Here is a 13795-nt window from a genome sequence, read left to right on the forward strand (position 1 = left end):
TACATAAGCCAAACTACGTAGTAGCTGGCACCAAATTCTGCTATTTTTGCCAGGAATAACACACAGGGAGATAAAACACACCACACTGACAAGTTGGAGCCAAATAAGGATTGCTTATTCCTACGCCCTGTATGTACGTTGAGAGAATTCACATGCAACAAGAATGCGGGTGTGGTTGCATAGAAGATTCTCATGCTGCCAGTTCAGCCCTCTAGCCTGAGCAGGAAACATGTCAGTAAGCACCAGAATGAATTTTTGGCCTGACATTCAATGTGGGGTCCTACCTACTGGGTAAATTCGTACTGATCCCCCAAATGGACAGGCAAAAGGCCAGGGTAGGTGGATTGCAGGTGTGCGCAATTGAACAACCATTAATTCCCATACATACCTACAAAAATAGAAGATATTCTCAACAGCATAACTGTTTTGGAATGAAAAATCCAATGCAGTCTTGTAGATCTCGACTCCTTTCGGTTGGGTTCCAACCTAAGTTATAGTCCACCACTGCTCTGTATGACACCAGCATTTTAAAAATGGTTTATGTTCTCAAAAGGCAAAATAATACAAGATGTATAGCAGAGGGCCTCACTGCTGGAATTGGGGGTCCCAGTTATGATGGAGGGGGGGGGGCTGGCTGTTTCGTGCTGTAACCCCCCCCTCCTGTGACCTCACCAGTGGTAGATGAGACAGGTTATGAACATCTTAAGCCCACAAAATGCTGACCGGCATTAAAGGCATATTTCTAATGAGTTTGCTTTATCTTATACATTTTACCATTTACAGTTTTTAAATATGTCAAACAATTGGATCCTTCAGTGACGGGAAAGTTGTTCTGACACTTTCCAGCAAGCAAATATTGAAACTTCATCTAGAAGTGGCAGAAGATGTTATGTTACCTTTAGAAATTTACTAGAAAGTAGTAAGTCCCTAAGGCTACAATGCAAAGAAAAATTTCCTTGGAGCATGCACCATTAAATAAAGTGAGATCTGTTTGAGGACTGCCCCCTAAATAGCCTAGTTTGTTGACCTGTAGCAATCCTGGGTAGAATTTTACTGAACAGAAGCAAGATGAGCCATGAGTTCCTTTCTCCCTAAAATGCAGAAGGTGGTCATTCATATGGAAAGAGTTGATGCTACAGGCATCTAGAAGAAGGGGCAAGAGGGCCACAACAGCCTTAAAAGAACTTTCATGATGGAATTGACTTCCTCCTTCCAGAATTCTCAAAGAAAGAGCTTCCAAGGTAGACGGGGGATTCAAACCTGACTGGCTCAAATCCTAGTCTACCATCCTAATCACCACACCATAGTTGACGAGAACTTTGAATTAAAGGAGTTCTTTGTAAAATATTCCAGTCATTTTACTTTGGTTTTTGAAAATACTGAGTGAAGCATAATAGATGCATACTTTACATCTGGAAATTCTTGGTAAAAGTATCACAAAAGTATACGTGCTGCTCTTACACTGATGAGTTTAAGGCAATGAAGACTTGTTCTTTTTACAGCTCCCCAACGAATCGCAGACCTTGCCTGCAGATCTGCTGCAGAATACCTGAGATAGCCGTTGTACTTCTGATGCAATAAAACATAAAATAAAAACCCTACACTCAGCTGAATGCCCATGAACAGGTCAAAGCCTTTTAAAAATGTAAACAAAGGGAGATGATGTAATGACAGAGGCAAGCCCTACTTCCGTGTGCAATAATCGCATTGTAAGATCTGATTAATGGTTTTACTTACGGATTTCAGTCAAACTGGTTATGTAATCATGATGGGCCAAATAGGGTTGGCCTAGAACATTTCATTTCTCAACAATGACAGGTTTGAGAAGCTTCTACTAAACAGGGCAATTTAAACTGGATTAGTTCACTGACATTGTCACAAAATGCCCACACCCCTAAGTGTGACACGCTTAAATGTTCAGGGTGTCCCAAGAAATTATGCAGACTGCATGATTTTTCAGTTGCAAACTTTACATTGGGGTCTAAAAGGCAAACCAGTTGCAGAATCAACCTCTCCACCCATCAGCTGTTGGATGCTAGGAATTCTTCCTCAATATGAGCAACATCCATTTCCCAAATTCCTCAATCCCTCTTTATGACCCCCCCTCAGGTTCCCTACTTGTTGAGTTATAGGTGAGGCAGGGAAAAACCACAGCAGGGGCAATGAAAAAGGCAGTTTTAGAAAAGGATCCACTGAGAATTCACTTCACAGCGCTAAGAACTTTAGACCTTGCCTCAAATACATGCTGTCAGCAGCACCACTATGGCCATTTCAGTGCTGCATTATACTTCTGCACAAGTCCATTTGCCTGCCGCCTGAGACGTCTTGGAGTTGTGCAGACTGAATTCTGGGTCATGCATCCTTGTGTCCAACACTAGTGTTTTACATATTTATGTGCGATCTACCTCTTCAGTGGTGGCTGCTTCCTTGTCGACTACCCCTTGAGGCTCCCCTAACGTTTGTTGGCAGGGGCTCATGGGAATTGTAGTCCATGAACATCTGGAGGACCACAAGTTGACGACCCCTGGTTTAGAGAACCAAACAGTATGGCGGTTTTTCAGACAGAGCTGCTGGCAGGCAACTGACCAAAATCCTTTTCATGGCAATCTTGGTTGTTTGTGGCATGGTCACAGGCCACACACACACACAAATCCACTCACAGGCTCACTCCATTGTGGTTCTCACCCTGGAGAACAGCCTGCCTGTGGAGATTAGGAAGCTCCCCACCTCTGCCATTTAGCAGAAAGTACAAGACAGGAATGCTGAGGAATGTTTTTTTTTTTTTTACAGGGCATTTTTAAAAAGGAAATAGAAGGAGGGGTGTTTTTATAAGGGAATAGGATTGTGCAGCAAAGAAATTAAAAGATGCTTGTTCCTGGGGAGGAAAGCTATGGCAAATCTAGACAGCATCCTAAAAAGCAGAGCCATCACCCTGCCAACAAAAGTGCGTTTAGTCAAGGCTATGGTATTCCCAGTTGCAATGTGTGGCTGTGAAAGTTGGACCATAAGGAAGGCCGAGCGTCAAAGAATCGAGGCTTTTGAACTCTGGTGCTGGAGAAGACTCTTGTGAGTCTGCAAGGCGAACTGCAAGGCGAACAAACCGGTCAGTCCTAGAGGAGATCAGCCCTGATCTTTTTTTTTTTTGCATTTTTGAAATTGTATATGTGTTTTATATCATTGTCAGCTGGCCTGAGTTTCTGAAGGCAGAGCTGAATACAAATTCCAATAAAAATAAATACAATAAAAAATCACAAGCACAACTGGACAGGGTCCAAAGTAGAAACTAGCCTGTGGCCACAATGACAGACAAGCAGCATTCAACAGACATTTCGAAGCACAAGCTGGACTTTGCTCAAAGGAGATTTGGAGGGGCTGCCGGAAAGAGAATAATTTAAGCTGCTGTTTTTCTTCATGGATGATGGCTTGCTTCTTAGGAATATTGGAAGACGGAGTCAAAGAACAGTTTAACGATACACACAGGATAGAAGAAAAACTAAATGTTTAGTCTCCCCCCTTTGGGAAGGAAGGTGGCACGGAACAGCCCAGCCTATTCAGATCTAGGACGTTAAGCAGGGTCTCTACTTGGAAGGGAGACCACCAAGGAAGACTCTGTAGAGGAAGGCAAAGGCAAGTCACCTCTGCTTAATCGCTTATCTTGAAAGCCCCTTGCTGGGGTCACCATACATTGGAAGCTAAGCAGGGCTGGTACTTGGAAGGGAAACCACCAAGGAAGGCTCTGCAGAGGAAGGCAACGGCCACCCCCCCTGCTTCTCCCTTGCCAATTAGATGATCACCATTATTTCATTCTAAAAAAAAAAAAAATTAGAATTCCATTAAGAAAGTGGCCCCCCAAGAAAGACAGCACGAGTAAGAAATCCAAGTTACTTTCACCCTGGCTCATTCTTAGAAAGCTCCCTGCTGTCCTTTTGCACTTGACTGTGGGCATGTCAGATACGTTGTTTTATGGGAGGTAATTCGGTGTAAGCTGGAAACCACCTCAGACTTAACACAGAACAATAGCTGGAAGAAACTCGCCTTTCACTTGGAAGCAAAACAGCTTCCTGTCCAGAATACAGCGGAATGTTCCCTACTTGGAAGAGTATAATTAAGTCAAGGTATCTGGAAAAGGCAGATAGTTCAAAGCATGTGATCTTAACTAACAGAATGTGAAAGGCATTGGCAGTTAATTTACCTTCATGAAGTGTTTGGAATCTTTTTCATGAGGATACTCATAAGAAAACCAGGCTGTCTAGAGAAAACCTCTGCTGGTTGGTAATGTGCACGCACTCTGCCCCCGGGACTCTAGTGCTGCAGATGTGCTCTCCACGTCAGACAATCTTCAGTACATGCAACTCCCCCCCCCCACACACACAATTTCAGTGTTGAAGAAGATGTGCAGAGATTCACTCATGGGTAGTTGAAGATAAGCCAGAATGATTTTCTTCTATTATGTTAGTAAGGAACATAAATGACAGCTTTAACCATTAATGAAATTATTCTATATCTTTTCATAAATGAATAATACAGAAATGGTATTTTATTGAATTAATCTAGGTTGGAGAAGATAAAAAATTATATAGCTCTCACATGCAGTCTTTTAAATTTATTTAAAACATCTGCATCCTGCTGTTCTGCCCAATTAGGGATCTCAAAGCACAAAACTATTAAGACATTAACACAAGATAGGGCACATGTAATTTTACAATAGTATATTTTCAAGTACTTCTATGCTGTTTTTTTATATGCAACATTTCTTGAAGGGCTGCTAAAGCAGCTCTGTAAAGAGACTGGCATACAAAAGGCTACCTTAGTACCCTGCCTACCAATATATGCAGACTGAAATTACTTATTTGAAAACAAACACACATGAACACACACACCTTGAGAAATTCAGGTTTTCAACACCACACATTCTGGGACACAGGTTAAAAGAGAAGACCAGAAGCGGCGTTATGAGGCCCTCAAATAAAACTCTATACAAAAGCAATTCCTAGGTTATTTTCTCTTAAGAAAACTGAAGTTTATACAGAAAAATCAAACACTTAATTGGAGACACTTTTACACTCTTCCCTGAGCAAGGTCAAGGTAGACCGAAGACAGAAGTCTGGTCATAGGCAAAAGCCACCCACTCTACTCAGAAGCATAGAGAATCTCCTGACTCGGACTGTGAATTGCTCAAAAAGATGCAGAACAACGGAGTCCTTTGAAGAAAGCAAGAGATCTCTGGCTTGAAAATTCTATTTGGACCACTGAAGAGAGAACATAATTAGTTTAAAAGTGTCAAAACAGCCCCAATGTCTTCCGCCCTACATTAAAGTACAAAGAGACTCAAATATCCAGCAGGACCAAACCAGATTACAACATACTCACACAGGCAATGAAGTTAAATAGATCAGGTGAAAAGCCAGGCTATACAGTAGTTTGGGCCCTATCTAAAGGTGGTGAGATGGCCAAAAGGAAGCCCCATGGGCTGGCAGGCAGTCTTTGCAGTCCCCTGGCCGCAAACCATTTAGGTAATTAAAGGCAACCAAAGAGGTGCGGTGGCTACTGATGCCACACGACTCGCTGGCTGGCCTTGGTAGTAGCCACCACACAACTCGGCTGAGGTGGTTGTTACTACGTGACTCTGACAACTGGTAAAGACTTTCCCCAGGGACAGGATGCGAACGGGAGGCAAGGAGGGAAAGCGACACACAGCAGCTCCAGCGTCAGGCAAGGACCTGGTTTCAAATTCCCATTCTGGCATTGTGGGGTGACCTTGCGCCAGTCACTGTGCTAGCCTAATCTACCTCATGGGATGGTTGGGGGATGAATGGAGAAGGAAATGGGGAGATAGGTAGGGAAATAGGCTTGTGAACAGGAAGGGAAGAATTGGGTGCTGGCGGGAGGAGAAAAAGAAGAAATAGTGTGGCGAAGGTGACACAGGGGGAAATGAAGTCCTTGCAGGTTTCCTGCTTAATGGACCTAAAATGTGGGTTTTACAAATCTGCACAATGGGGCCATGATTGGGGGGGGGGGATTCCACAAAGCAGGGAAAGTCCCCAGGTCTGCAGACAAATCTGGAGAAAGCAAGGAATTTTTTTTAAAAAGCAGGCAGATCTAAACTAAAGGGAAAATTAGTTGCTGCATCACAAGATCTCAGCCACCATTGGAATGGACATTTAGCAACCTCTTTAAACAATGGGGGAGGGGAGGAAAGCAACAGCAACAGAAGGAGGGAGGACAGAAGGGATAACAGCACTGGGCAAGGAATGAAGGGATGTGGAGACCAGAGAGCCAGGCAGGCAGGTGTCACTGGTGGGCATGGGAGCAGTGGAGGATGGCAGGAACCAGCCAGCCGTGGCAGAGAAGGAAGAGGAGGGGGCAACAGGAAGAAAGGCAAGAGGAAGAGAACCAGAAAAGGCAGGGATTTCCCTTCCCCCCATCATCAGGCAGGCAGCAGCGAGAGTTTTGGCACAGGAAATGCAGAGGAGGCATTTTCCACTTCAGTAGTCTGATGCCCAGCTGATTGGGGCTCTAGCTCAGAGTAAGGTTGATGAGAAGGGAGAAACTGGGGCCTAGGAAGCCTAGGATTTTCCTTGTACACAATTCAGGTAAGTTTCCCACTTGCTCCAACTATTTTAAAAGATGTGATCAGGCTTTGGTACTGATATAACATCGTGTTTTGTCATGTATAAACATCTTGCGCTAAGCAAATAATTTCTTGAACTGAACTAATTAAACACCAGTGGACAGATCAGATACTCTGCCCCAGAAGAGATTTGTCTATCACTAAGCAACTGAAGATTAGCATTAGAGATACAGATTAAAATACAGAAGCTTCAGGTGGACACACTTAAATGAGGCAAAGGGACTAAGAAATGCTGCAAATGTGCAGCAAAGGAGCCTGCTGAAATCCTACTTTGCAGCTTTCCTAAAACAGCCTTTCTCAATGTTTCTGCATTTGAGAACCCCCAGAAACATTCTTCAGGCTTCAGGAAACCCCAGAAGTGGCATAATTGAGCAGAATATGGTTAGGATGCAGAGCTGTGGACACCCCCACCTGGGGCCCCTCTCCATCCCACCCCCTCAGGCCCATCAATGGCCATGGGCAGTGTTAACATAACCATATACAGTCATATCACCCAATAAATGTTCAACAAATTTTAAAAAATATTTTGAAAATTGATTAACTCCCACCAATTTGGGAAACCTTTGCAGGGCTGTCTCACAATAAAGGTAAAAGGTAAAGGTATTCCCTGTGCAAGCACCGAGTCATGTCTGATCCTTGGGGTGATGCCCTCTAGCGTTTTCATGGCAGACTCAATACGGCCTTCCCCAGTCATGACCGTTAACGGTAATGTCTCACAATACCCTGTGCTAAATGTGTCCGGAAGGCCAAGGAGTTCTGTGCACGTAATCCAGGCACTTATGCCGTGGCCCTCTTACCTGGTGCCAGGGGTCCAATGCACCAAGAGCACAAGGTTCAATTTCCCAGGCAGCTTGGCCAACACATTATACACAAAGCAAGTAAATGTCTGGCAGAAAAAGAGGGAGAGGCAAAACACAGCTCAATATTCTTTGCATTGTCTCTCAACAGCAGCCTTGACTTTTTGGCTCTTATGAAATGAAGAAGCTCTTGTGCAGACACTCTGGGAACCGAAAAGTACCTCCCCCAATCAAGATTGAGAGAAAACGCAAACAGACAGGAGACTCGCTGCAGATTCACCCTCTTTGAATTCAGACCACTAAATAAACAGGATGGCTCAGCCAGCCTCCACCTCCTCTGTTCTCCAATCACTGGACTTTTCAGTGCCACAAGGTGATGAACTTTATTCCATTTACTCTCCAAAGCAGACTTTCCCTTTCTAGCCTGCTTCCCCCCTTAACTTGATTTGCCACCAACTGGCTACGATTTATATTAGCGACAGTAAGTTAACAAGGGTCTTATTATTTCCTGGTTGCCAGCGTCACTTTGCCCTCTCTCAAATGTTTTTTCAGCAAGCAAACTGTTTCGGATCCGAAGCTCGTTTGTAACTATTATTTCAGGCACAGATGTAAATTGTGTTCTGTTTCTAGAGGACACGGCCTCTCAATGCTAAGTTGCAAGGGGAAAACATGGCAAGTCTCCTAAAGTCCCTCTTACCAACACCCACAGGGATACAGGTGAGCTTTGCCTAAAATCCATTCTAACTAGGTCAAACCTCAGTCTTTTTCTTTGAAGAAAGGCATGAGATAAGACTCTGCAATAAGGCAAGTTCCGAAGGACCGTGTGGCCAGTTTTGAAGATCCGAGACAAATTTGGACTTCTTTCTTGCTCCGCCATCCGCAGGAATGCTGCATAGCAACGCACTGTTGAACCAGGGATTTCAAAAGCGGTTGGCAACGTGAAATGGAGTTCTGCGAAAGGAAGTTGAAAATGCAAGCCCTGGGGCAGCACCTGAGACACAGGCCTAGTTTCTCAGTTTTGCTACTCTACTTGTGCTCTTTTTCGAAGCAGGGCAAGGATATAAGTTTTAAGATGCTATATATTGATAGTTGGCTAGTATTGATTTAAAAAGGTATTCTCCCCATTTGTCCCTCAACTTGACTTTTTCTTCCCATCCAGGGGTCCCCAAGATGGTGCCCACGTGTACCAAGGGGCTACTGACCGCTTTCCAGGTGCCCAGTAAGTATTTTTAGAGAGTGGATTTGGCCACGTAGAACTCTTGCCTAGGCAAGGCTTCTAAAATAAGGCTGTCTCCACGGGAGTTGCTGCCATAGCGTAGTTTTTATTCTCTCCTCTTCCAGGTGTATTTTTAAATGATCTCTCGTGTCCTGCACTTGGGCTGCCTTTGTACGTGTAGCTCCGCCTCCTGCAGCAGCCATTTTGTCGTTGTGCCCACCACCCTGTGCCAGACTTCTACAGGCTCAAAAAGACTGGCTACTCATGCTATACTCTTGTACCCAACACTCCATTTCCAGCCATAAAATCCCATCAGCAAAGAATAATCAAACTTCACCCAGTCAAGCACACACAACACGGTGCAAGGCCAGCATTCAGCCAAAGAGGCTTCGAAAAAGACTTCTGTCATGAGTGCTGTAATTCAGTAACATGCCCACTTGCTTGCCCTGAGCATATCCATCCTGCGTTCAGCAATACAAAACTATAGCGCTGTAGCTTAATACTCCTGGTTGTTAGCCCCATTAAGTATTAATTCACCCATGAAGTGCAGGAAGCCTCATTTGCACTGCATGGGTGTAAGTCAACAGCAACACTGCAGCAGGCAGTGAACTCATCAGGGGAGGAAAACACTGGTTTTCTCTTTGCAAACAGGCTGGTGGCCTCGTCCCGAAATTTCCTCTCCAGAGATTTCGCCCAGAGCCCTGAATATACCTGTCACAACCAAGAAGACAGCACGGACTCGCAGTTTGGTTTAGCATACAGGAAGCAGACAGAACTGGACACTAGAATGGCTCGAAGCGAGCAGGACAGGGAGTGAGATCATGTAGTCTGTTTTAAGCTCCTCAAAGAGCAGGATAATATGATTATAGCTCAAGGAACTGTCTTTCCCAACAATTTCAGTGAAATTTGCTGAAGAACACAAGAACTATCCATCAAGGTATGCACACAATCAACCCTTTCCAAGCCAGCAGGGACCCATGTATACTTTTTCTAAAAGTATGACATTGCTATGAGATAGTAATCTGGCCTATAATGTATTTTAGTTATACTCACATGTTGGGCAAATAGTAAAACAATTAATTAGTTCTGTTACTTCATCTCAAACATGTTACTTTGAAACAGATAAAACACAAAGGAGGCAATATAAAGCTTCCATTCTTAAAGTGAGAACAATTCCAATTAAACTACGATTTTTAGGCACCATGTTATTTATGTTACTTTTTAGACAAAGAAAAGAGCTTACCAAATATTTCTCCATTTTTGGCAAATTCCGTCACAAGGTACAACATGCTTTTGGTCTCCATCACCTATTGATGGAGAAACAAGACATTAGCTTAACTTAGTTGGGGACACACAAAAAACAACAAAGTCCTGGAAATACCTTTTCTCTCCCAACACGTCACAGCAGCCATAGGGCACCACCTCAGGTTATTTCACAGATTTAAAGGCATGCTTAAGCAGCTCACTAAATAGGCACCTCAATTGGATTTTGTTCCCTGACCATGAAATTCTTTAAAAGGATGCATAGTTTCCCCTGTGGCAACTGTAAGAGTTATGTTTGTTCAGGCCCGACAGAACCTTCAGACTAGGCAAATGTGGTATAGGACCCCTGATGTTTGAAATCCATGCTGCTTTTTGATGCAACTATGAAATATTGTGTGAGGCAAGGGATAGAAAGACAAACTCTGAACTACAAATCAAAGTTATTTTAGAGAAGCAATTATGTTTTGTTGAAAGGTATACAGCCTTTCCCCTTACTGCAATGTGGTTTAAACCAATGCCACACCAATTCAAACTGGTAGTAACAGCGGTCAACCTGCTCATATTTGGAAGAGGGACCTTGGAATAATGCGCCCCAGCCCTTAAAAGACAAAAAATCTGTATCCATGTTTCTCAACCTGCAGGTAGAGAAGCATAAGTAGGTCACAGGCCATGGCTGCTCCTGCCGTTTGCATTGGCCTCTTCCCCTCCCCTTCGTCCTTGCAAATCTTCTTACCTTCTTGTCTCCCCCTCCCGTAGTTAGGATGGGAGGGGGGCGCGAGCTGTTTATTAACTTGTGCCTTTACTGTAGTAATTGGAAGAAGGTGGGAAATGGCTGTGGAGTGGGGAAGAGCTGTTCAGAGTATGGAAAAGTGAGAGAAAAGATGCGTTTGTATGAACGGGCTCTGTCTTGTGACTGCTCCTTTAGCAGCTTGACCCTTTGTCCAACCCCCTGTAGTGCTTCACTGCCCCTCGCCCGCTGAGGATTACGTATCACATTGAGCCCTTCACCGCACTTCCTCAACCCGCTGCCCCTCAAGCATACCTCCTAAAACTCTACTGTGGCCCAGTTGGCAGGGGAGACCACAGAGAGAGGCCCCATCCCCCTCATACTGAATCAGACTTCTGGTTCATCAAGGTCATTACTGTCTACTCAGGCTGGCATCAGCGCTCCAAGATCTCAGGCAGAGGTCTCTCACATCACCTGCTGACTGTCCCTTTTAACTGGAGATGGAGGGGACTGACAGAGCTCACGGGGAAACCTTGTGAACTCTTCATTCAGAAGAAAAGAAGCCTCTTTGTTATAACCCTAGCAATCTTTTTGTTAGAGCCCCTTCTCCTCCACACATGACATGGTGCATGGATGGACTTGATTACTGTAACAGAGATCTCTTACTTTCCTTACTCAGGGAAATCAACACGTGCATTAAATCTGTCATCTTATCACAATGGAGGCATTGATGAAGTCTAAAGCCTACAGCTCAGCCATCCTGGAAGTGGTAAAAGGTGGCAAAATGTTCAGTGTCAAGCAGCTGTTGCATATCATCTGCCCTCTCATTCACAGTGGCTTTTCCCCAGTGGTAAAAGAACTGTATCTGTCTCGGGATGCTTGGGAAACCTGGGGTGGGCAGGTGGGTTCACAGCCTGTACTACACGACCCCATTTGCACTGCATGAAGGGTAAAAACAGGCCATTTTTCTGTGATATGCCTGAAGTGATATTTCTGCTTTATAGAGAAAAGAACATATGCAATTCATGTGCGATGAATGCAAACAACTGCGCTATCTCAGTAAGCAAAACATGACTTTTGACTACAAATGACAGAGATAGACATTTTCCTAAATGGAACAATCTCTCTGTAAGTAAATCATCCTGTATGAAATGGTTCTAAATAGAATCTGCATTTTGGAGACCAAGCCTATACCCTGGAAACAGTATATTCCATGGTATTTCTTTCACTTTTTTTGAACAAAATGCTTGAAAATCTTGTATGTGTCTACTGCAGGGGTAGTCAACCTGTGGTCCTCCAGATGTTCATGGACTACAATTCCCATGAGCCCCTGTCAGCAAACGCTGGCAGGGGCTCATGGGAATTGTAGTCCATGAACATCTGGAGGACCACAGGTTGACTACCCCTGCCCTAGGGCACCATGGTAGCTACCAACACTTTCCTGGTGCCTACTGAGTGTTTTTAGAGAACGGACCGGACCAGGTGGGGACTTGTCCTGCAGGGCTTCTGACTGGCAACTGGAGATCCAACTGGCCAGACAGATTAAAATAACAATGTTTAGGTGATAGCTGCTTCCTTGGTGTTGATTTTATTCTTGTCCACTCCTCTTTCCCAGTTTTTTAAAAATCCCTGTACTCCCCTGCCTCATCTTTGTGTGTGTGTGCTTGTGGGGGGGCTGCACCTCCTACTGCAACCATTTTGTGGTTGTGCCCTCCACCCTGGGTCAGAATTTCAAAGAATTCAAAAAGGTTGGGGAACCCTGATCTACAAGAGTCCCCCACCACCACCACAATGCTCCTTCAAATTTCAGATTTTTTCCCCTCAGGAAAAACAAAATTCTTTTTAAAGTGTTTTCTGAATTTCCCCAATTTTTCCCTAGGCCTTCACATCTCTAGACAAGACCCCAAAGTGATCTACCTGGATTCATTCCAGGGAATGGTTGAAGAGCCATCTAACATGGCTCTTTATGTATGGTTCTCTGTTATAACGTAAACCGCCCTGAGCCTCCGGGGAGGGCGGTATAGAAGTATGATAAATAATAATAATAATAACAACAACATAAACACCTGTCCCTCTCAACAGGGTTGCTGCACTGATGGAGTCATTTCTCAGACATCTCCACACCCTATTCCTTTGCATGCTCAAATCAATGAGAGTTCAGCCTTCTGAATTAAAGAAATCTTAAAAGCCATTCTGTTCTCAGCATTCCCAAAGAGACAAGGAGGAGATATTTATTTCTTAAAAATACACAGCTTGGTACTAATTGGCAGATCACAATTCATTAACAGCCACCCACCAACTCCAGGCGCAGCAGGCCAACGTGAACCTGCAATGTGGCACTGAGACAAGGGACTTGGTTCTCCAGCTCAGAGCCCAAAGGCTTGGTAGGAAGGAAAGGTGGCAACATACCTGATAAAGCTTGATAATATGTGGGTGATCCAGCATTTTCATTATCTGCACTTCACGATAAATTTTCTCCAGATTCACAGAATCAAGCTGAGATTTGTCAATGATTTTTATTGCCACCTAGAGTCAAAGACAAGAATTTCTTTTTTTATAAAAAGTTCAGCTTTCCTAAACTAAACTACCAAGTCTGCAAATAAACTGCTGGGACTTAGTTATCTCCACATCAGACATGTATTTGCTGTGTTCTGTACTCAAAATGTAATATTTTGGATAGAACTCCAAGACATTCTTATGGTCACCCAACGCTTTGCACAGAATGAACAAGTCTGCTACCTTGGCCATAACGTTGGACACACTTTGACTTTTTTCATCAGGTGTGAGTGGAGGGACAATTTTGAAAGATTCCCCACAGAAATATTGACCTCTACAGTATTTTCTCTCTGATTCTGCAGATGTTTCTGCTGCATTCCATTTGCACGGCTGTAATAAACGGGTACTAATGACCTTGCCACGTGCTCTTATCAAAAAAAATTCTCAGTATCTGAGTCTGCTGTTATTCCCTTGGAATCGGCACAGCCCTTGCTGCTGCGTGGCAGGGAATCCAATGTATGTAAACTGAAACTGCTGCTAAAGGGACTGATAAAGACAGCACAGGAACATTTCACTTTAAAAAAAAAGGGAACTACAAAGATAGGCGCTTTGTTAAACAAAAAGCTAACACTGCGAAAGCACGTCACAAGATTTTCTTATATACA

The 13795-nt window shown here is 43.9% G+C and overlaps 1 protein-coding gene across 1 annotated transcript in view; it reads right to left on the reverse strand.

Annotated features, from left to right (window-relative positions):
- Positions 1–13795, reverse strand: part of SIK2 (salt inducible kinase 2) — a 62441-nt gene that overhangs the window by 37403 nt on the left and 11243 nt on the right. Inside the window, exons 2-3 of the mRNA XM_077304861.1 lie at positions 13044–13160; positions 9888–9951 (exon numbers count right to left, since the gene is read on the reverse strand). Coding sequence (XP_077160976.1) covers positions 9888–9951; positions 13044–13160 — 181 coding nt within the window. The remainder of the gene's footprint in view (positions 1–9887; positions 9952–13043; positions 13161–13795) is intronic.

This window comes from Paroedura picta, chromosome 12 (assembly GCF_049243985.1).
Source record: "Paroedura picta isolate Pp20150507F chromosome 12, Ppicta_v3.0, whole genome shotgun sequence".
NCBI lineage: Eukaryota > Metazoa > Chordata > Lepidosauria > Squamata > Gekkonidae > Paroedura > Paroedura picta.